General features: G+C 38.0%; 1 protein-coding gene across 4 annotated transcripts in view; it reads left to right on the top strand.

Moving 5' to 3' along the window:
• The window catches only part of NAB1 (NGFI-A binding protein 1), a 44,720-nt gene extending 39,063 nt beyond the window's left edge, over window positions 1-5,657 (top strand). For all 4 annotated transcript variants that reach the window (XM_067741183.1, XM_067741184.1, XM_067741185.1 and 1 more), the window contains 2 exons: window positions 1,458-1,574; window positions 3,132-5,657. In XM_067741183.1, the coding sequence (XP_067597284.1) occupies window positions 1,458-1,574; window positions 3,132-3,220 (206 nt within the window). In that variant the 3' untranslated portion in view covers window positions 3,221-5,657. The remainder of the gene's footprint in view (window positions 1-1,457; window positions 1,575-3,131) is intronic.
• Window positions 5,658-22,331: the final 16,674 nt, after the last annotated feature.

Here is a 22,331-nt window from a genome sequence, read left to right as displayed (position 1 = left end):
TCATTTTTTTTGTATCCACATGTGAAGAAAATCCCAAGTCATTGTCATTCACTCATTCAACAAATATTTTTTTAGTATCTCCTATGTGCCAGGCACACTTCTAGGCACTGAAAATGCAGCAGTGAATAAGATAAAGCTCCCTGCTCCCTTGGAGCTTGCACTTGAGTGGAGGGAGATGTATAGCATATAGGTATAGAACTAGATCCTCTAGTTTCAAATAGTGATAGTGTTTGAAGAAGAACAATTTTGTAGGACTTTTTGTTTATGTATTATTATACTTTTTTCAGAGAGTGGTTACTGTCGTCAAAAAAATAATTTTCTTTCTAAGTAAGAATACCATCTTAACCCGCATTCTTTAACTATAGAGTAAAACATTACACATCAACAGATCAGAGTACTGGCAAAGAACGTTCTTCCTTTTTAAAATATTACAGAAACTTTTTAGTAGAAGTCTTGTTTAACTTCTCCAGTCATCCTTGACAGTTAAGACTGGAGTTAAGGGACTTCCCTGGTGGCGCAGTGGTTAAGAATCCGCCTGCCAGTGCAGGGGACATGGGTTCGAGCCCTGGTCCGGGAAGATCCCACATGCCGTGGAGCAACTAAGCCCGTGCGCCACAACTGCTGAGCCTGGGCTCTAGAGCCTACGAGCCACAACTACTGAGGCCCTTGTGCCTGGAGCCTGTGCTCTGCAACAAGAGAAGCCACCACGAGAAGCCCGCGCACTGCACTGAAGAGTAGCCCCTGCTCGCCACAACTAAAGAAAGCCTGCGCGCAACAACGAAGACCCAACACAGCCAAAAATTAATTAATTAATTAGTTAATTTTTTTAAAAAAAGACTGGAGTTAAGATGCAAAGGTTAATGAAAGATTTGATGACTCTAATTTGTGACCCCAGGATAATCCAGTGTAGGGCAACAATTTGCTAAGTATGATGGATTTAGGTTTATGATAGAGTATGATTTGGCATATGAAACCTTTTTTACCATATCTGTTCTAATTATATTTTTTCATGGATTTGTCGTAGGTTTTGTTGTTGTTGTTGTTCTGGTAATGGGGAACTGGCTTGAAGCCATCTCTGTCTCTGTAGTATTTGTTGTTATGTGGTTAGTGACCTGCCTGGTAAAATGGTTGCACTAGTAAGAAAATGCCCCACAGAGGTGATGCATTATCTGCCAGAGCTGGGGTGCATACTGGAAATCTCAGTCTTTTCTTTAGTTTGTGATTAGGTCTTCAAAATGTCCTGGCAGAACGGTAGATCTTGAGACTAGCATGAGTTGCCATTTTCCTCCTAAACTATTATTTTAGATATTTCTCCAGCTATTTAAATTCTTCCAGTGCCTGTCGACTTTCCTTACTTATTTCCTAAGGAGTGTTCAGGCGATTTGTGAAAACTTATTTTTAAGAAAAACCATGATGCGTCTTTAATTACTCATATTGCTTTTTTTTCTTTTCATTAGGCGAAAGACCTTTGAACCTCCGAATGCCTAATTTACAGAACAGACAACTCCATCATTTTGTGGTGGATGGGGAGCTGAGTAGACATTACTCCAGTGAGGCGAAGTCCCACTCATCAGGTGAGAATGTGGGATGTGCTTAGAGGGAGTAATATTTGAATAAAGCATCTTTCCATTCTAATCTCCTAACTTCCACTGTCGCCCTCCTTAAAAAAGGGTCATTACTAATGATGTTACTAGTCCGTTTTCTCCCCTTGGAAGTAACAGATTGCTATATTAATAGCCAGTCTTTTTGAGAACATGATATTCCAAAGGACTGACAGGGAAAAGCTCTTGAAGATTGAGATTATTTTGATTAGCTATTACATGAATGGTGACTTTATACACAATTCTGAACCAGATAATAAATGGCTGGTTTCAGTTATGTAATTCCCTTTTCCAGCCTTTCATAATATGAAATTGATGGACTATATGTTTGCTGTCCTGCTAAGAAAACCTTGTGTACCAAAATCTAAACTTTTCATGCAGCTGCATTTGGGGGATGATATTTGTATTTCAGAAGTAAACTGAGCTCCATAAAAGGACAAGCTGTTCCTTATTATAGTTTGGTGTTTTCATGTTTTTATCCAAGTAAAGTGAGTTATACAGACTTAAAGTATTAGACACCAACACCATTTGAAAGAATCTGGTATCATCCAATCTTTGAGCTAAAATAACTTTAGGAGTTACTTGAAGTCAGTTGTTTCATCTGTAAAATAGAAATAATTTCTGCCTCATAGAATAGTTATGAGGATTAAACAAGATAGCCTATAGGCATTGCCTGGCTGATAGGAACTCAGTAAATAGTAGCTACTATTTTTATTCTTCTTCTTATGCTGAATTTCTGTATAGAGAGGGAAATTCATGAAGTGAACTGCCTAATTTCAGATAAGCTATTAATGTTGGTTACTTTTCTAGAATCCTTTTTAAAGTGTGTGTGTGTGTGTGTGTGTGTGTGTGTATCCCCCAGTATTAGTACTTCATGTAAATATTACATTTTATTGGCATTCTGTAGTATTTGTTTGAGGTTGAAATAATTATTCATGTAACTCCAAGGAATGAGTCCTGTGAAAATAGAATCTTCATTCTTTTATCCCTATTTCTCCCACCTTAAGGTTTCACGGCTAGAGAAACTTTTAAAAATAGTTCCATGTTTAAACATAGAAGTTGTTTTTCTGCCTCATGTCTTCATTGATAGTAAATATTTTAGACAATAACTTTGTTGTATACGAGTGACCAGTTTTATTTTATATATTTTATGTATCACTTTGGACCAAGCATTAAATAAAAATCAGTAGGTTCTATATGCTGTGTGCTTTATATACATTTTATGATTTAAGTCTCATATCACCCTGTGTAGATACTATCCCCATTTTATAGATGAAGACACTAAGGCTCAGAGAGGTGTGTAACTTGCCCAGAGATGTATACAGCTAGTAATTGGCAGAAATGGAATATAAATCCAGAATCCGAACTCTTAACCTCAACTCTGTAAACATAAAAATTTTATATGGAATTGCAGAGTCATGAATAATTGATACTGCCTGCTTTGGAGTTTGGGGGTTTGTTTTTAAGTTTGTTTTTTTGTATCCATTGATTTAAAATATCAATACATTTTGTGTTTCTCTTTTTATACAGAGAGCCTGGGGATTTTAAAAGACTACCCTCACTCAGCTTTTACTTTAGAAAAGAAAGTCATCAAAACAGAGCCTGAAGATTCAAGATAGCTATGATTCTCCCACTGTTCTCTGGAAATGGCATCAGATTTAAGGATAATGCTCCATCATAGAAATAAGCCTTAATAACCAATGTTGCCTCATTCAGCACAAACAGATTTCATAGCCAAAGCTTAAGGACTGATACAGTAATCTGTGGAAACCAGGAAGACAAAACTACAGCCACAAAAGAAAATTAAGAGAGTGTTACAATCTGTAACAGAAATACTGATCCACATTCCTCTGTAAGTCATTTTATGTGGAAAGGCTTACAAATTAATATTGTAAGCATTAATTATTTAAGAATGTACAATGTATTTGTATAATTTATAGAAGTAAAATCTAGATGTTGAGACCTGTTTGGGCCAATAGGTGTGGATACAGTTTATCTTACTTGAAATTTCATTGTCTACTTTAAGTGTGTTTTGCGTAAATATTGTATGTCAGAGTTTAGAATCTTTGCAGTCATAAAAAAGAAAGTTTAAGTGATGTAGTTATTGGCAAAGTTGTAATGACTTTGGAAAAATGGAAAGCAAATACTCAATTTAAGTCAGGAAAATGTTGTAGATTTAATATCTGATAAAACTGATTTTGTTTAATAGGAAATGTGTCATTTCATAGTAGTCATATGTCATTTTTACTGGCTTAATTAGACACATAGTTAATAAATACTGGAGTAAGGTCAAAAAAATGAGCAATAGAGTAGAAAAACCTCTCTTACCTAGTTGACCCAGGTTGCATTTTATGATAGCTACTTAAGGTATAACAAAAATAGGAAGCTATTAGTTGGACAGAGAACTAGAAACAAGTGGACAGATGTGTAAAAGCCTTGACTTAAAATTATTATTTCAGAATGTGTTATATAGATTAAGACATAGTAAGTTAACCCTAAATGTGATAAGGATGGTGACTGTTAACAAAGGCTATAATATATAGTAGAGTAAGTACTGTTTTATATCCAGAAATTCTTCTCTACGCACCAGAGTCCCAGAAGCTAGATGGCTCTCCCTGGGGAATGTCTTCCCATGCAGACCATCACAAGTTTAGACAATCAGTGCATCCACATTTGCAGGCATATTTCTATGGAGGTTTAGTTGACACATATTATTTATTTTACAATTTCATTTTCGTATACTTTTCAGATTTATGAATGCAGTTTTTTCTTAAAACTCATTTTAACTTGAAAATCTGTTTTAATTCCCCCTATTTAATTAATGGGTTGTATGCCTATATATGAGGGTGTGCTTAAATGTTAATAACATACTTGCATACTTACTAGAATTTCACATTGGAATCCATAGTGAAAAACAAATACTACTTCTACCAATTTACATTTTTTCTGTTGGTTTAAGAGAAGATGTTTGACAGCTTTACCTACTTCCTCCAGATTCATCTAAACCCAGATATTGCTGAGAAGAGTGTATTGACTTGGAATATGTGTTTTTTGTGTTGTTTTCGGTTCTGCTCTAGGTCATAACTATGTAAAAAATATTAAGTTATAATCTATTATACTAAAATTCATCAGCCAAATGTTAGATGAAATGTCTGCACTGTAGTCTCTGATCACTGTCACATATATAATTCCTTTTTCATTTTGATTTGTAGAATAGCTTTACAGTAGAAACACCAGTAAACAACTTTTATACTATTAAAAGGCTTTTTTTCCTTCCTAAATGTTTTAATTGTACCATAGTGTTTTGCCCACTGAAGAAGCTTTTTATGGACTTTGCAACTTTGTTGCTAGCTTGAGGTTGATTATTGTGATTGTATTGTTCACTGTGCATAGAAATAGTATGAATACGATTTACATAGATTGTTCAGTTTTTAATATTAGCCATAGAACTGGTTAGTATCTCAGTAGTTTCATGAAACGTTTCCTGTATTCTAATCTATTTTGAGAAATTCTGTGGGTTTTTTTTAATTGTGTCTTATGGTTCAAGTTTGTAGATTTTAATAAGGAAAAATTTTTAAAGATGTGGTAATCTTACAACTAATATTTATCTGTCTTTCATGACCGCACAAACTGCATCTTTAAATCCATAAATAAGTTTCCTTAAGTATCATACTTTTCTGGTCTTTCATGCTTAGTGATAAGGGGGAAGCACAAGAAAAATTTCAGTAGAATACAGTTTTTATTTTGTAAACACTAATGTATTAAACTTGCTATACATTGAAGCAAATAATATATATTTTTATTTGAATTGTATATATGAATTGGATGTTATAACTAGTTGATTTTTTTTCATTGTGTTAGAGGTATTTTCACTGAACAAGGTCAATTGGTTACCTCAGTATTACAACCAATATAGTCCAAGGGACCATTTCTCCCCAAGTCTGTTTTGTACTTTATTACGTGAAGTCTGCGTTTCTGTGACTATTAAAGCTGTTGGTGACGTGGGATGAGTGCAGTTGCTTCCTGTGGCAATAAAGACTTTGTGTGCCCCACGTATCTCTGTTTATAGAGCTTTCTGCATAGCACTCCTCACAGTAGTATTAGCCTACCTGTCTCCCCTCTCTCATTTGGTCTGGGCTTGAGTGTTAGGGGCCAGGGGCTTATTATACCTTAAGACTAAATATTATTGTCAGCTACCTTCATTTTTATAAAGTTATTTGGCAGACAGGTACTCTGGTCTGTCAGAGAGAGAATTTGGTTTATTTTGTTCTCACTTAAGAGAATGTTACAAAGACATTTTGAAAACTACCCACCATGTCTAACCAACTAAATTAATAAATAAAAGGGGGAACATTAGGATTTAACATTCATGATATGCTAATATTTGCAAAGTCTTAATGTGATTTGGTCTCAGTATTAAGGGCTAATTATATGAAATTCAACTAACCTGTGGTAGAGAATTAGCAGAAGCTTTGCAACAAAGTGCAAAAATAGTGCTGAAGCTACACACTCACTGAGCTGATGGCTCAGCTTCAAAAATAGTGCTGAGCCACACACTCAGGTGAGGGTGGAGGCCACAGAAGAAATATAAGACATGGTCTTTGCCCTTTGGGAACCCAATACCTAGTTGAATGGGAACTATTACCACTCAGATAAAATCCAAATTTCAGTGTGTTACAGAGGGATGAATAAGGAACTGACATTTAACTGCATTCTGTGTTCAATAGGTATCATGGTAGTAGATACTTTACAGGTGAAAGAAAGCACATTTAGTGAGTGAGACTCGAGATCAGCCAGGACTGGAATAGTTAACAGAAAGAGATGGGGTGTGCTTATAAAGTCATAATGGTAGTACATTTCAACTTGAGGTCACTTTTTAAAAAATTATTAAGCTGAATGCTTGAAAATAACGCTTGCCATGAATAATCATTCTTTTGACAGTCCCGTTGAACCTGTCAGAAGGCAGGGGGAAAAAAGTGCTTTTTCCTGTCCTTAATTAGTAAAACCACTTGGGTAAAAGCTTTAAGATTTGGTGATTATGAGCACCTAGTGTGCCTTTACAATTATAGTTGATGGTATTGAAAGACTTGAAACCTAAATAAGCATGCAAGGAATTTCCTAACACATGGTCTGCTCACTTGGCTACTCAAATGTTTTAAGTATTACTGACACAGTACCCATTTTGCTGGTGACTTCACTTAATACTGCACTGAGTCTTCAAAAGAAAATCAACAAGCCATTAACTTAATGAAACTAGGAGGTCTGTCTCTTATAGGAAATGAATTCAGTTAGTAAAAAGCTGAAGTTAGAATTGAGCAAACGTGTTGTGTTTGTAACAGCTTGAAGCATAAGACCAAATATGGTAGCTGCTATTTAACTAAAAACCAACTTATGGCCCAGCTGTGTGCATGGGTGGCATTTCAGGGAATACAGGCTTATTTATTTGTTATCTGTGGGTGTTCTCATAAATGAGATTCTCAAGTGGGCCTCCAAAGTTAATAAAAGAATGATCCAATGTCCAGAAATTTGTTTTTATTGTAAATATGTTTAATCTCAAAAATCCTTCCTGTTGACTGTTTCTTTAGTGACTCTATGATTCTTATTTTACATAGGAGTGATCAAAAGCTAAATGCCAGTGTTTTTCTTACTTTCTGAGTATGCAGTAGTTAAAGCTTTAAAACCTCTTCTCTGGCCTTTGTTTCTACTGACATATGAAATTTTTTTAAAAAGGAAAAAAACACCTCCCTGGTGTTTTAAATTTTTTATGTAGAGCTAATCAGAAATTTATTTTGTAAGTTCACAATCAACTGATAAAGTTAGAATCCAAAAACTTACTGTGTTTAACTTTTTAAGTTCAACATAAATCTTTTTCTATCCATAAGTTTATTTATTTAAAAATTTTTATTATAGTTGCTTTACAACGTTGTGTTAGTTTCTACTGCACAGCAAAGTGAATCAGCTATATGTATACATCTATCCCCTCTTTTTTGGATTTCCTTCCCATTTAGGTCACCACAGAGCACTGAGTAGAGTTCCCTGTGCTATACAGTAGGTTCTCATTAGTTATCTATTTTATACATAGTATCAATAGCAATTTTACGGGAACTATGAATAATGGTTGATCCCATTTACAAAATTGGTTAAGATCCTTTATATTTTTATTCTTTCATATTCTGCCTGTCTTCTAAGGGCCACAACATTTTGAAGTATTAAAACAATATCCTATTGAATTCTGGGTCTCCTGGATGTATCTGTTTGGTCACAGTTTCCAAGGTTTTATTGTTCTGACAGCTAAATAATCTACTTCCAAGTATTGCTCCCAATAAGGTTAAAGGTCTATTCTTTACCAGTTCATCTTCAGTTAAAGGAAATTTTTATGACATTTTTGTAGCAATTGCATAAAACTCGCAAGAGAAATGCGAGTTCTGTGATTCATCAGAAACGAATCACAAAAAGTGCTGATCTTAGTTTTATTTCAACATCCATATCAAATGTTTAGTTATGATCCTTTTTCTGTTGCCTCTAATTTTTTTGTACTGTATTATACAATTGCTGTCTGTTTAAGTTTTCCAGTGTAACTTCTCAAAAGAATTGACTTCTTCACAATCTTGGAAATAGAGTTAATTGAATGCTGCCATCAAACATAATATTGCAAAATGCAGATTAAGTACATATAACACTGGTTTAAGATGGTAGCGCCAAACAAGTGTTACAATCAACCCAAGAATTTTTGTCATCAGCCTATTAAGAGTGACAAACTTTGTGAATTTCCTGGTAGTCCAAACAATTTGGTAATCAACCCAGGCTAGTTTTGCTGTGGGTGAGTACCAGTGACGGTATAAGTTAGATTGTGCTTCATATTTACACATTCTGAAACCTTATGAGTCATCTTTGCATTAAAAGCTTGCACCTCATAAATTTACGCTAAAAGTGCCGTGTTCAACACCCACACACAATCCTAAGCAAATAAGGCCATTCTCATGTAACTGTCACAGACACCCTCTGCTGACAGGTCACTAAGGCTCAAGTATGTAGGAAGGTATTTAAGTAGTGCACACGTAGGTGGAATCTTAGTGGTAACGGGCTCAGCAGAGGCATTTTATAATTTTCTGAGACTACCTACCATCCTCAACTGTGAACTGTTAAGCCAAACATCTGTGGTCTAGCCCCATGCCCTGCCATTTAGTATCCTTCCCAGAAGACAAAGTGATCTTTTTGGTAGCATGTTCTCATACTGTGGGTCCTTCAGAGTCACATCATTTTAGTTATAATTCCAAAAAGGAGTACACACTTTCTACCCTCAGGTCTCTGACAACATAATGTAAGGATGTTTTCCATCAGCAGTTAAAATGGACTAGGTCATCTTTTTCCTTTCTGAAATCAGCCAGTTATTCTATCATCAGAACATGCCCGTACATTGATGAGTGAATTTCTTCTGCATGCATCAGCTAATTCTCAAATTGGAGCACATCCTTCTAGTTTTACTTATGGGAAGACAGCTTGTGTAAAATAAGACAGACATATCACAGATATAACCAGGTACTTAACTCCAATTCTTAGAATATTAAAAAGCAATATCCACTTGTTAAAAAGATTAACATGGAAGAGGAAGTAAATTTTAGGTTACCTAACTTATTCAAAGAGAAGAAAAAAAATAATATATTGTAATATTTAAAAGGAGAGATCTAATTTCCCAAGATTTTAACTATTATGTATATAAGAGTTTATAGGAAAAATATGTCACTTGTATGCTCCTTTATTAAAAAGACAACTAGTTCTGCTTTGCAAAGCACATGATCTAAAACAGGCTTATATTTCTAGTGACAGTTGTAGTAGTGCCATATATCAAATTTACCATTTTCTAGCACTGGGCTAACTGCTGTACATTTAATCCTCTCTGCAACTCCAGGAGGTAATTATTATTACCCTCATTTTACAGATGAGGAAACGGAGGTCTCCAGATTAGGTAATTAGTTATCACACCCCTAGTAAGTAGTAACTTGGGCCAGTCCACTTGTTGGATGCCAGTCCCTGTGCACCCTAACCTGTCAAATTTCCTCTCAACTGAGTGGCCTATACTGTTTCAATGTTTAACACAATAAACACTTTGAAATGCAGATACAGCTTAAATATACACATATATAGAAACTACTGGGCCAAGACATGGAAAGAACCTAAATGTCCCTTGACAGAGCAATGGATATAGAAGATGTAGTGTTTATATACAATGGAATATTACTCAGCCATAAAAAAGAATGAACTAGGGCTTCCCTGGTGGCGCAGTGGTTGAGAGTCCACCTGCCAATGCAGGGGACGCGGGTTCGTGCCCCGGTCCGGAAGATCCCACATGCGGTGGAGCGGCTAGGCCCATGAGCCATGGCCACTGAGCCTGCGCGTCCAGAGCCTGTGCTCCGCAATGGGAGAGGCCACAATAGTGAGAGGCCCGCGTACTGCAAAAAAAAAAAAAAAAAAAAAAAGAACTAATGCCATTTGCAGCAACATGGATGGACCTAGAGATTATCATACTAAGTGAAGTAAGTCAGAAAGACAAATACCATATGGTATCACTTACATGTGGAATCTAAGATACAACGCAAATGGGCTTCCCTGGTGGCACAGTGGTTAAGAATCCGCCTGCCAAGGCAGGGGACACGGGTTCAAGCCCTGGTCTGGGAAGATCCCACATGCCATGGGGCAACTAAGCCCGTGCACCACAACTACTGAGCCTGCGCTCTAGAGCCCACAAGTCACAACTGCTGAAGCCCGTGCGCCTAGAGCCCGTGCTCTGCAACAAGAGAAGCCACCACAACGAGAAGCCTGCACACTGCAATGAAGAGTAGCCCCCGCTCACCACAACTAAAGGAGCCTGTGCGCAGCAACGAAGACCCAATGCAGCCAAAAATAAAAATAAATAAATAAATAAGTTTAAAACAATTAAATAAATATGACACAAATGAACATATCTACAAAACAGAAACAGACTCACAGATATAGAGAACAGATGTGTGGTTGCCAAGGGGGAGGGGAGGTAGGGGAAGGAAGGATTGGGAGTTTGGGATTAGCAGATGCAATCTAGTATGTCTAGGATGGATAAACCAAAAGGTCCTACTGTATAGCACAGGAAATTATATTCAGTATCCTGTGATAACCCATAATGGAAACGCATATGAAAAATACATAAATGTATAACTGAATCACTTTGCTGTACAGCAGAAATTCACTCAACATTGTAAATCAACTATACTTCAATAAAAACCTTTTTTTAAAAACTAGAAAAAATTGTCAATAGTTATCTTGGGCAGAGTAGAAGGACGTGCCCTCACTCCCTCTCGTGAGAGCACTGGAATCACAACTAACTGCTGAACAGTCATTGACAGGAAGACACTATAACTCACCAAAAAAGATACCCCACATACAGACACAGGAGAAGCCACAATGAGACGGTAGGAGGGCCGCAATCACAATAAAATTGAATCCTATAACTGCTGGGTGGGTGACTCACAAACTGGGGAACTCTTATACCACAGAAGTCCACCCACTGGAATGAAGGTTCTGAGCCCCATGTCAGGCTTCCCAACCTGGGGGTCCAGCAACAGGAGGAGGAATTCCTAGAGAATCAGACTTTGAAATCTAGGGGATTTGATTGCAGGACTTCGACAGGACTGGGGGAAACAGAGACTCCACTCTTGGAGGGCACACACAAAGTAGTGTGCACATCAGGACCCAGGGGAAAGAGCAGTGACCCCATAGGAGACTGAATCAGACCTACCTGCTAGTGTTGGAGGGTCTCCTGCTGAGGTGGGGGGGTGGCTGTGGCTCACTGCAGGGACAAGGACACTGGCAGCAGAAGTTCTGGGAAGTACTCCTTGGTGTGAGCCCTCCCAGAGTCTGCCATTAGCCCCACCAAAGAGCCAGGTAGGCTGCAGTGCTGGGTCACCTCAAGCCAAACAGAGAGGGAACCCAGCCCCACTCAGCAGCAGACAAGTAGATTAAATATTTACTGAGTTCTGCCCACCAGAGCAACACCCAGCTGTACACACCACCAGACCCTCCCGTCAGGAAGCTTGCATAGCCTCATGCACCAAAGGGCAGACAGCAGAAGCAAGAAGAACTACAATTCTGCAGCCTGTGGAATGAAAACCACATTCACAGAAAGACAGAAAGGCAGAAGACTATGTACCAGATGAAGGAACAAGATAAAACCCCAGAAAAACAATTAAATGAAGTGGAGATAGGCAACCTTCCAGAAAAAGAATTCGGAATGATGATAGTGAAGATGATCCAGGACCTCGGAAAAAGAATGGGGGCAAAGATCGAGAAGATGCAAGAAATGTTTAACAAAGACCTAGAAGAATTAAAGAACAAACAGACAGAGATGAACAATATAATAACTGAAATGAAAAGTACACTAGAAGGAATCAATAGCAGAATAACTGAGGCAGAAGAATGGATAAGTGACCGGGAAGACAATATGGTGGAACTCGCAGCTGTGGAACAGAATAAAGAAAAAAGAATTAAAAAAATGACGACAGCCTAAGAGACCTCTGGGACAACATTAAATGCAACAATATTTGCATTATAGGGGTCCCAGAAGGAGACGAGAGAGAGAAAGGACCCGAGAAAATATTTGAAGAGATTATAGTTGAAAACTTCCCTAACATGGGAAAGGAAATAGCCACCCAAGTCCAGGAAGTGCAGAGAGTCCCAGGCAGGATAAACCCAAGGAGAAAAACGCTGAGACACATAGTAATCAAATTGACAAAAATTAAAGACAAAGAAAAATTATTAAAAGCGACAAAGGAAAAGCAACAAATAACATACAAGGGAACTCCCATACAGTTAACAGGTGATTTCTCAGCACAAACTCTACAAGCCAGAAGGGAGTGGCACAATATGTGTAAAGGGATGAAAGGGAAGAACCTACAACCAAGATTACTCTGCCTGGCAAGGATCTCATTCAGATTCGATGGAGAAATCAAAAGCTTTACAGACAAGCAAAAGCTAAGAGAATTCAGCACCACCAAACCAGCTCTACAACAAACGCTAAAGGAACTTCTCTAAGTGGGAAACGCAAGAGAAGAAATGGACCTACAAAACAAACCCAAAACAATTAAGAAAATGGTCATATGAACATACATATCGATAATTACCTTAACCGTGAATGGATTAAATTCTCCAACCAAAAGACACAGGCTTGCTGAATGGATACAAAAACAAGACCCATATATATGCTGTCTACAAGAGACCCACTTCAGACCTAGGGACACATACAGCCTGAAAGTGAGGGGATGAAAAAAGATATTCCATGCAAATGGAAATCAAAAGAAAGCTGGAGTAGCAGTACTCATATCAGATAAAATAGACTTTAAAATAAAGAATGTTACAAGAGACAAGGAAGGACACTACATAATGATCAAGGGGTCAGTCCAAGAAGAAAATATAACAATTATAAATATATATGCACCCAACATAGGAGCACCTCAATACATAAGGCAACTGCTAACAGCTATAAAAGAGGAAATCAACAGTAACACAATAATAGTGGGGGACTTTAACACCTCACTTACACCAATGGACAGATCATCCAAACAAAATTACTGAGGAAACACAAGCTTTAAATGACACAATAGACCAGATAGATTTAATTGATATTTATAGGACATTCCATCCAAAAACAGCAGATTACACTTTCTTCTCAAGCGCACACAGAACATTCTCCAGGATAGATCACATCTTGGGTCACAAATCAAGCCTCAGTAAATTTAAGAAAACTGAAATCATATCAAGCATCTTTTCCGACCACAACGCTATGAGATTAGAAATCAATTACAGGGAAAAAAACCAAAGAAAACATAAACACATGGAGACTAAACAATACGTTACTAAATAACCAATAGATCACTGAAGAAATCAAAGGGTATATCAAAAAATACCTAGAGGGCTTCCCTGGTGGCGCAATGGTTGAGAGTCCACCTGCCGATGCAGGGACACGGGTTCGTACCCCGGTCCGGGAAGATCCCACATGCCATGGAGTGGCTGGGCCCGTGAGCCATGGCCGCTGAGCCTGCGCGTCTGGAGCCTGTGCTCTGCAACGGGAGAGGCCACAACAGTGAGAGGCCTGCATACCGCAAAAAAACAAAACAAAACAAAACAAAAAAACCTAGAGACAAATGACAACGAAAACATGACAATCCAAAACCTATGGGATGCAACAAAAGTAGTTCTAAGAGGGAAGTTTATAGCAATACAATCCTACCTCAAGAAACTAGAAAAATCCCAAATAAACAATCTAACCTTACACCTAAAGGAACTAGATAAAGAAGAATAAGCAAAACCCAAAGTTAGGAGGAGGAAAGAAATCATATAGATCAGGGCAGAAATAAATGAAATAGAAACAAAGAAAACAATAGCAAAGATGAATAAAAGTAAAAGCTGGTTCTTTGAGAAGATAAACAAAATTGATAAATCTTTAGCCAGACTCATCAAGAAAAAGAGGGAGAGGACTCAAATCAATAAAATTAGAAATGAAAAAGGAGAAGTTACAACACACACTGCAGAAATACAAAGCATCCTAAGAGACTACTACAAGCAACTCTATGCCAGTAAAATGGACAACCTGAAAGAAATGGGCAAATTCTTGGAAAGATATAACCTTCCAAGACTGAACTAAGAAGAAATAGAAAATATGAACAGACCGATCACAAGTAATGATATTGAAACTGTGATTAAAAGTCTTCCAACAAACAAAAGTTCAGGACCAGATGGCTTCATGGGTGAATTCTATCAAACATTTAGACAAGAGCTAACACCCACCCTTCTCAAATCTTTCAAAAAATTGCAGAGGAAGGAACACTCCTAAACTCATTCTATGAGGCCACCATCACCCTGATACCAAAACCAGCCAGAGGTACTACAGAAAAAGAAAATTACAGACCAATATCACCCATGAATACAGATGCAAAAATCCTCAACAAAATACTAGCAAACAGAATCCAACAACACATTAAAAGGATCAGACACCATGATCAAGTGGGATTTATCCCAGGGATGCAAGTATTCTTCAATATACGCAAATCAATCAATGTGATACACCATATTAACAAATTGAAGAAGAAAAACCATATGATCATCTCAATACATGCAGAAAAAGCTTTTGACAAAATTCAACACCCATTTATGATAAAAACTCTCCAGAAAGTGGGCATAGAGGGAACTTACCTCAACATAATAAAGGCCATATATGATAAACCCATAGCAAACATCATTCTCAATGGTGAAAAACTGAAAGCATTTCCTCTCAGACCAGGAACAAGACAAGGAAGTCCACTCTCGCCACTACTATTCAACATAGTTTTGGAAGTCCTAGCCACAGCAATCAGAGAAGAAAAAGAAGTAACAGGAATACAAATTGGAAAAGAAGAAGTAAAACAGTCACTGTTTGCAGATGACATGATACTATACATAGAGAATCCTAAAGATGCCACCAGAAAACTACTAGAGCTAATCAGTGAATTTGGTAAAGTTGCAGGATACAAAATTAATGCACAGAAATCTCTTGCATTCCTATACACTAACAACAAAAGATCAGAAAGAGAAATTAAGGAAACAATCCCATTCACCACTGCAACAAAAAGAATAAAATACCTAGGAATAAACTCACCTAAGGAGGTAAAAGACCTGTACTCAGAAAACTGTAAGACACTGATGAAAGAAATCAAAGATGACACAAAGAGATGGAGAGATATTCCATGTTCTTGGATTGGAAGAATCAATATTGTGAAAATGACTATACTACCCAAAGCAATCTACAGATTCAATGCAATCCCTGTCAAATTACCAATGGCATTTTTTACAGAACTAGAACAAAAAACCTTAAAATTTGTATGGAGACACAAAAGACCCCAAATAACCAAAGCAATCTTGAGGGGAAAAAATGGAGCTGGAGGAATCAAACTCCTGACTTCAGACTATTCTCCAAACTACAGTAATCAAGACAATATAGTACTGGCACAAAAACAGAAATATAGATCAATGGAACAGAATAGAAAGCCCAGAGATAAACCCATGCACCTATGGTCAACTAATCTATGACAAAGGAGGCAAGGATATACAATGGAGAAAAGACAGTCTCTTCAATAAGTGGTGCTGGGGGGCTTCCCTGGTGGCACAGTGGTTGGGAGTCTGCCTGGCAATGCAGGGGGCATGGGTTCGAGCCCTGGTCTGAGATCCCACATGCCACGGAGCAACTGAGCCCGTGTGCCACAACTACTGAGCCTGTGCTCTAGAGCCCGCAAGCCACAACTACTGAAGCCCATGTGCCACAGATGCTGAAGCCTGCACACCTAGAGCCCATGCTCTGCAACAGGAGAGGCCACCGCAATGAGAAGCCCGTGTACCACAGTGAAGAGTGGCCCACGCTCTCAGCAACTAGAGAGGGCCCGCGTGCAGCAGCAAAGACACAAGGCAGACAAAAATTAAATAAATGAATAAATAAATAAATTTATTAAAAAAAGAAAAGTGGTGCTGGGAAAACTGGACAGCTACATGTAAAAGAATGAAATTAGAACACTCCCTAACAGCATACAGAGAAATAAACTCAAAATGGATTAAAGACCTAAATGTAAGGCCAGACACTATAAAACTCTTAGAGGAAAACATAGGCAGAACACTCTTTGACATAAATCACAGCAAGATCTTTTTTGACCCACCTCCTAGAGTAATGGAAATAAAAACAAAAATAAAAGAATGGGACCTAGTGAAACTTAAAAGCTTTTGCACAGGGCTTCCAAGTGGCGCAGTGGTTGAGAGTCCGCCTGCTGATGCAGGGGATGCAGGTTTGTGCCCTGGTCTGGGAGGATCCCACGTGCCGCGGAGTGGCTGGGCCCATAAGCCATGGCCGCTGAGCCTGCGCCTCCGGAGCCTGTGCTCCGCAACGGGGGAGGCCACAGCAGTGAGAGGCCCGCGTACCGCAAAAAAAAAAAACAAAAAAAAAAACAAAGGATTAATCTCCAAAATATATAAACAGTTCATGCAGCTCAATTTAAAAAAGACAAACAACTCAATCCAAACCTGGGCAGAAGACCTAAATAGACATTTCTCCAAAGAAGTCATACAAATGGCCAAGAAGCACATGAAAAGCTGCTCAACATCACTAATTATTAGAGAAATGCAAATCAAAACTACAATGAGGTATCACCTCACACCAGTTAGAATGGGCATCATCAGGCAATCTACAGACAACAATTGCTGGAGAGGGTGTGGAGAAAAGGGAACCCTCTGGCACTGTTGGTGGGAATATAAATTGATACAGACACTATGGAAAACAGTATGGAGATTCCTTAAAAAACTAAAAATAGAATTACCATATGACCCAGCAATCCCACTACTGGGCATATACCCAGAGAAAACCATAATTCAAAAAAACACATGCACCCCAGTGTTCACTGCAGCACCATTTACAATAGCCAGGTCATGGAAGCAACCTAAATGCCCATCGACAGACAAATGGATAAAGAAGATGTGGTACACATATACAATGGAATATTACTCAGCCCTAAAAAGGAACGAAACTGGGTCATTTGTAGAGACACGGATGGACCTAGAGACTGTCATAGAGAGTGAAGTCAGAAAGAGAAAAACAAATATCGTGTATTAACGCATATATGTGAAATCTAGAAAAATGGTACAGATGAACCAGTTTGCAAGGCAGAAATAAGAGACACATGTAGAGAACAAATGTATGGACACCAAGGATGGAAAGTTGGGGGCGGGGTGGTGGTGGGATGAATTGGGAGATTGGGATTGACATATGTACATTAATATATATAAAATAGATAACTAATAAGAACCTGCTGTATAAAAAATAAACAAATAAAATTTTAAAAATAGTTATCTTAAAATACTGGTAAATTCTCAGATTTAACAGTAATGTTAGTAAAATATTGTTTATGTTATATTTTTTTTAAAAAGGAACTATTGGGCTATATGCACATGAGTATAGATCCACTGGTTAGTTGTTAGTGGTGTCTAGATTCCAGCAAAAGCTTCCTAAAGGAAGTAAGTGTCAAGCCATTCTGAAGGCAGCAGAGAATTTAAGGGGCATTACGCTGCTTTAGGGCTAGCACGTATGAAAGGCCCAGGTTGGGGAGCAGAAAAGTCACATTCAGGTACCACTGGGAAATGTAATGCACTGGAGCAGAGAATTTAGATAAAAATTTAGAGATGAAACATCTAGAAAAAAAAATGCTCACTAAATGGAGTCTTTTGAAACTCATACAAAGTTCTCATTTAATTTGGGAAGCAATTAGGAGTGTTTGAGGAGGGGAGTGAAACAGTCCAAAAATGTTTGAAACAGGAAAAAAGTAATATATATCAGATTCTTAATATAAGGTATTCCAAGGAGCCTCCAAAAAGCTTGATTCTGGCTCTGACATGTGGAAAGACTGACTAGGATGCTGTTGCAGTGTTCAGCCTTCAGGTGGTCAAACTAGACTTGAGCAGTGAGAATAAGGAGCAAGGGGAATAATAGTTAAGGCTGTCCAATCATTCAATAATTCATTAATTCAGCAAACATTTGTTAAGCCACCTGCTTAAAAATATCCAGGTACAGTGTTAGGAACTGGGGATGAAAAGATCATAAGACATGGTCCCCCCCCTTGAGAGATACTCACTGTCTAGCAGAGGAAGACGGCGATTGTTGTTGTTGATGAATTGGCAGGACTTGATAATAGACTAAAATAAATGTCTGGCTCATGTGAAGGGAACATATTGGTCAACTGGATAAAAAATTATCCATGTTTGTGGCCCTGGGAAAAGGAGGGAATAGTAGCACCACTTTACAGAGGAATTTAGGAAGGAGAGTGAATTTTGGTGTTCAATAATATTTCGTTTCAGACAGGTTCAATTTGGAAGTTGTTGGTATATGTGAGAGCGCTGCCCTGCAGGCAGCAAGAAATATCAAACCAATGATAATGATGGTCTAAGCTGGAGTTGATTTTTGAGAATTTGAAGTCATTTTCCTAGAGAGACTCCACCAAGAGCAAAGTTAGTTATAGATAAACTGATAATCCACAAATAAACCTAAAAAGACCCCCGAATAAAGGTTTAGGTGTGTTTTGCGTGTGTCGTTTAGAGGGAAGAGAGGAAGGAGGGACTGAGTGAAGGAAAAAATTAGCTAGATTTCAAACCATGTTTCACTTCATTTGTGCCTCCAAATTTCACCCACAAATTATTTATTACAAAGGGAAAAAGCTAATTTTACAATTGTGAAATCTAGTTTATTATCCTTTCCTGAAATGAGTGGAAAAATTCTAGAAATAGCACCTTTATTTAAAGCTTGCAAGGCTATCTTTATCATTATAATTGTGACCAAATTAATCCTTTCCACAAACCAGCAAATTTGGCATTATTTTTCTCATTTTATGAAAGAAAAACTGCACTGAGAGGTTTAGGAGCTCACTGATACTTTGAGAAGGAATTAGTTTGCAGGTGACAATTGTTTCTGCTTTGATTTCTGTCTTTAATGAGGAAAGAAAATCAGACTGTGTATTTAAAAAATATAGGTTGCCTCCAGCCCCTTTATGTGGACCAGTGTGAGGGCTCCAATGAGACAATTACAAAAGGTTGAGGAAGAAGCAGCATAGGCACTGACGGCTTAAGATAAATTCAAAGTCAAATGTAAAGATTGTTACTTTGTTTCTTAAATGGAGAGTCTTTTTTTAAGATAGAGAAATCGTGTGTTGTTTTGTTAAATATTTTCTTAAAACTCAAGGGTTTTCTAAATCCAACAAAAATTATCACGAACATTTTTTAGGCATGTATCTAAGGACAAGGTGATGTTAAGAACAAATTAAGGTATGATTCCTGAACTTGAAACATTTATAATATAAAACAGACGACATTATTCTGAACAAATTTAAAGAATAAGAGAAAAAATTACAAACTGTGCCCACCATCCAGACCCATACTCTGCCTTCACTCAAGGATGTGCACACCAGGAATGGGTATCATTGTGGGCCATCTTGAAGGCTGCCTTCCACGGGGAGGAGGGGACAATGAGCTCTGTTTGACATGCTGAGTTTGAGAGGCCATCAGTTTATCTTAGTGGAGCTATTTAGGATTTACTTGGAAACAAAAGTCTGGAGATGAGGAAAGCCTGGAGCTCAGGTCAAGACTGGGGTCATGGATTGGGGGGTTATAAATGGTAGTGTGTCTTATAAATGGTAGTTGAAGCCATGGGAGTGAATGAGAGAGGGTAGAAATAGGAGAAAGTTAAACATAGAATCCTGGGAAATATTAACTCATATGGAGCATGTGGGATGAGAAGAACCGCCAGAGATACAAAAGGGCAGTTAGAGAGAAGAACAGAGAGAGAGAGTAACATCCTGGAAGCTACAGAGTAGAGGTGATCAGTAATGTCAAATTAGACAAGAGTCACTTAGGATGAGAACAGGCTGTTGGATGTGATTATTCAGTAGGGCATTGTTAACCTTTAAGAGTGTGCTACCAAACAGGGTAATTGGGGAAAAGAATTGGTGCAACTGTCTAATGCAATTCGCTAACGTAAAATACAACATACTGATAAAAGTAAATAGAGTATGAAAATTAGTAATGGCCTTGATATAGGGCATCTTTTATGCAAATCTAAGGGTAGCCTATTCCTTGATAAACACCACATCCCTCCTTCATCACAGATTAGACAGATTTACTTAGAGCTATTTGACACACCCCAGCTCACGATGCAAGCCAGAATTCAGTGCATCTGGATCCCTTAAGCTCCTCAGCTCAGCCCCTGTCACACAGTCTGCATCTCAAAAGGCTGAAGTAGAATCCCACAACAACTGATCAGGAACACCAAACTTCACAGCAGAACAAGTTTGTGTAAAAGAAAACATTTGGGTTTTTTGTTTTTCTATGCATCTCAGTAAAATGCGCTTTTAACTGTAAAATACTAATGACTCGACCCATGATGCCAGGCTACCAAAGTAAACATCTGGCTGTTTATAATAATCTGTGTTTATTTGTTCTAAAACACTTCATTTATTTTATCACTGCTTATTTGCAGTTTTTATGTCTTCAAAAATAGGTAGTAAAAAACAAGAATGAAGAGAATGTTTAGAAGAAAACAGAAGTTCACCAATGTATATGTATTTTTAAAGATTTAAAATACATTTTAACCTCTAGAATGTACTTGTTTTCCTCATGCTAAGGGCAGCTTTGAGTTATGATTAAAACACTCTAATAGCTGTAGTTTAGCCAAAACATATTCTCCCTGATCTCACAGAAATGATGAACTTGTGACTTTAATTCTATGAAGGGAAACTGGTTACATCTGCTCTTTGCTTCTGCCAACAAAGGGAGTGAATGTATACATAGCAGAGCCTAAGAAGGAATATGTGCCCAACCACATCCTGGCAGCTTTGGGAAGACAGGATCTGCCCAAACTCAACATTGGAATTGGGAGTAAAGAGCTATAAAAACTAATATTTTAGTAGCCTACAATCTGCTATTCTTGAACTATTCTATGTAGTAGCCTACAATACACTATTCTTAAAGTACAAGGTCATTAGCTTTTGTAAAAATCTTTGAGTTAGAAAATTACACTAGCCTCATTCTTTGTAATTTGCTATTTTTAACGTAATAAAAGTAGCTTTTGAAAGTCACTTTATTCTCTCAAAATCTCTCACAAGATGTCCATTTTATGTTTGTTCTGACTGCAGATGGGGCACCAGAATTCTGAGGTAGAATTTATAACATGGGTAGTGATACATATATACACACATATAGATGGAAGAGTCTAAGGAACTGTTTCTATTGAAAGAGGGTAGAATGTTAAAATCATCTGCCCAATTCCCTAAACGAACCTGGGCCCAGCTGTTAAGTGACTTGTCAAAGGTCTCACAACTGAGAGGTGATAGACCCACGGTGAGACCCTAGGTCCCTGTCTCCCTAGTCCAGTGCTCTCTCTCCTGCACCATCCTGCCTCTCCACTAGGTGAAGAGTGTACCCCTAAACAAAACAAACACTTTACTATTAGTGGTCAGAGAAAATTCAGGAAACATGAATTTGAGTTCTGGCTCATCTACCATTTATTTGCCATCAACAAGTCACTTATATCTCTACATCTATAGCTGCATTTCCTTTAACCAGAGAAGTACACTTTGGTAATTCAAAGACATGTGCTATATAGGTTAAGGACTGGGGGTCAGAAAGCCTCTGTTTTTTTAAAATTAATTAATCAATTTTTGGCTGTGTTGGGTCTTTGTTGCTGCGCACGGGCTTTATCTAGTTGTGGCGAGCGGGGGCTACTCTTCATTGAGGTGTGCGGGCTCCAGTAGTTGTGGCATTTGGGCTCAGTACTTGTGGCTCGCAGGCTCTAGAATGCAGGCTCAGTAGTTGTGGTGCACAGGCTTAGTTGCTCCGCGGCATGTGGAATCTTCACAGACCAGGACTCAAACCTGTGTCCCCTGCGTTGGCAGGCGGATTCTTAACCACTTTGCCACCAGGGTAGTCCCCAGAAAGTCTCTGTTTTATAACTGGTTTTATCTTCAGGTGACGAGACTTTTAAACAAGTCATTAAAACTTTTTGACCTTCAGTTCTCTCATTTGTAAGATGTGGATCATAAGAGATGCTCTCCAGATCCCAGGACTGCAGTGGAATTATGGCATATAAAAGACATAAAAGTGTTGTAAACAGTCACAGTCTTTTATGAGGTACAGATATTGTCTTAC

This window comes from Pseudorca crassidens, chromosome 6, assembly GCF_039906515.1.
Source record: "Pseudorca crassidens isolate mPseCra1 chromosome 6, mPseCra1.hap1, whole genome shotgun sequence".
Taxonomy (NCBI): Eukaryota; Metazoa; Chordata; class Mammalia; order Artiodactyla; family Delphinidae; genus Pseudorca; species Pseudorca crassidens.
This window is presented reverse-complemented; position numbering and strand designations above follow the sequence as displayed.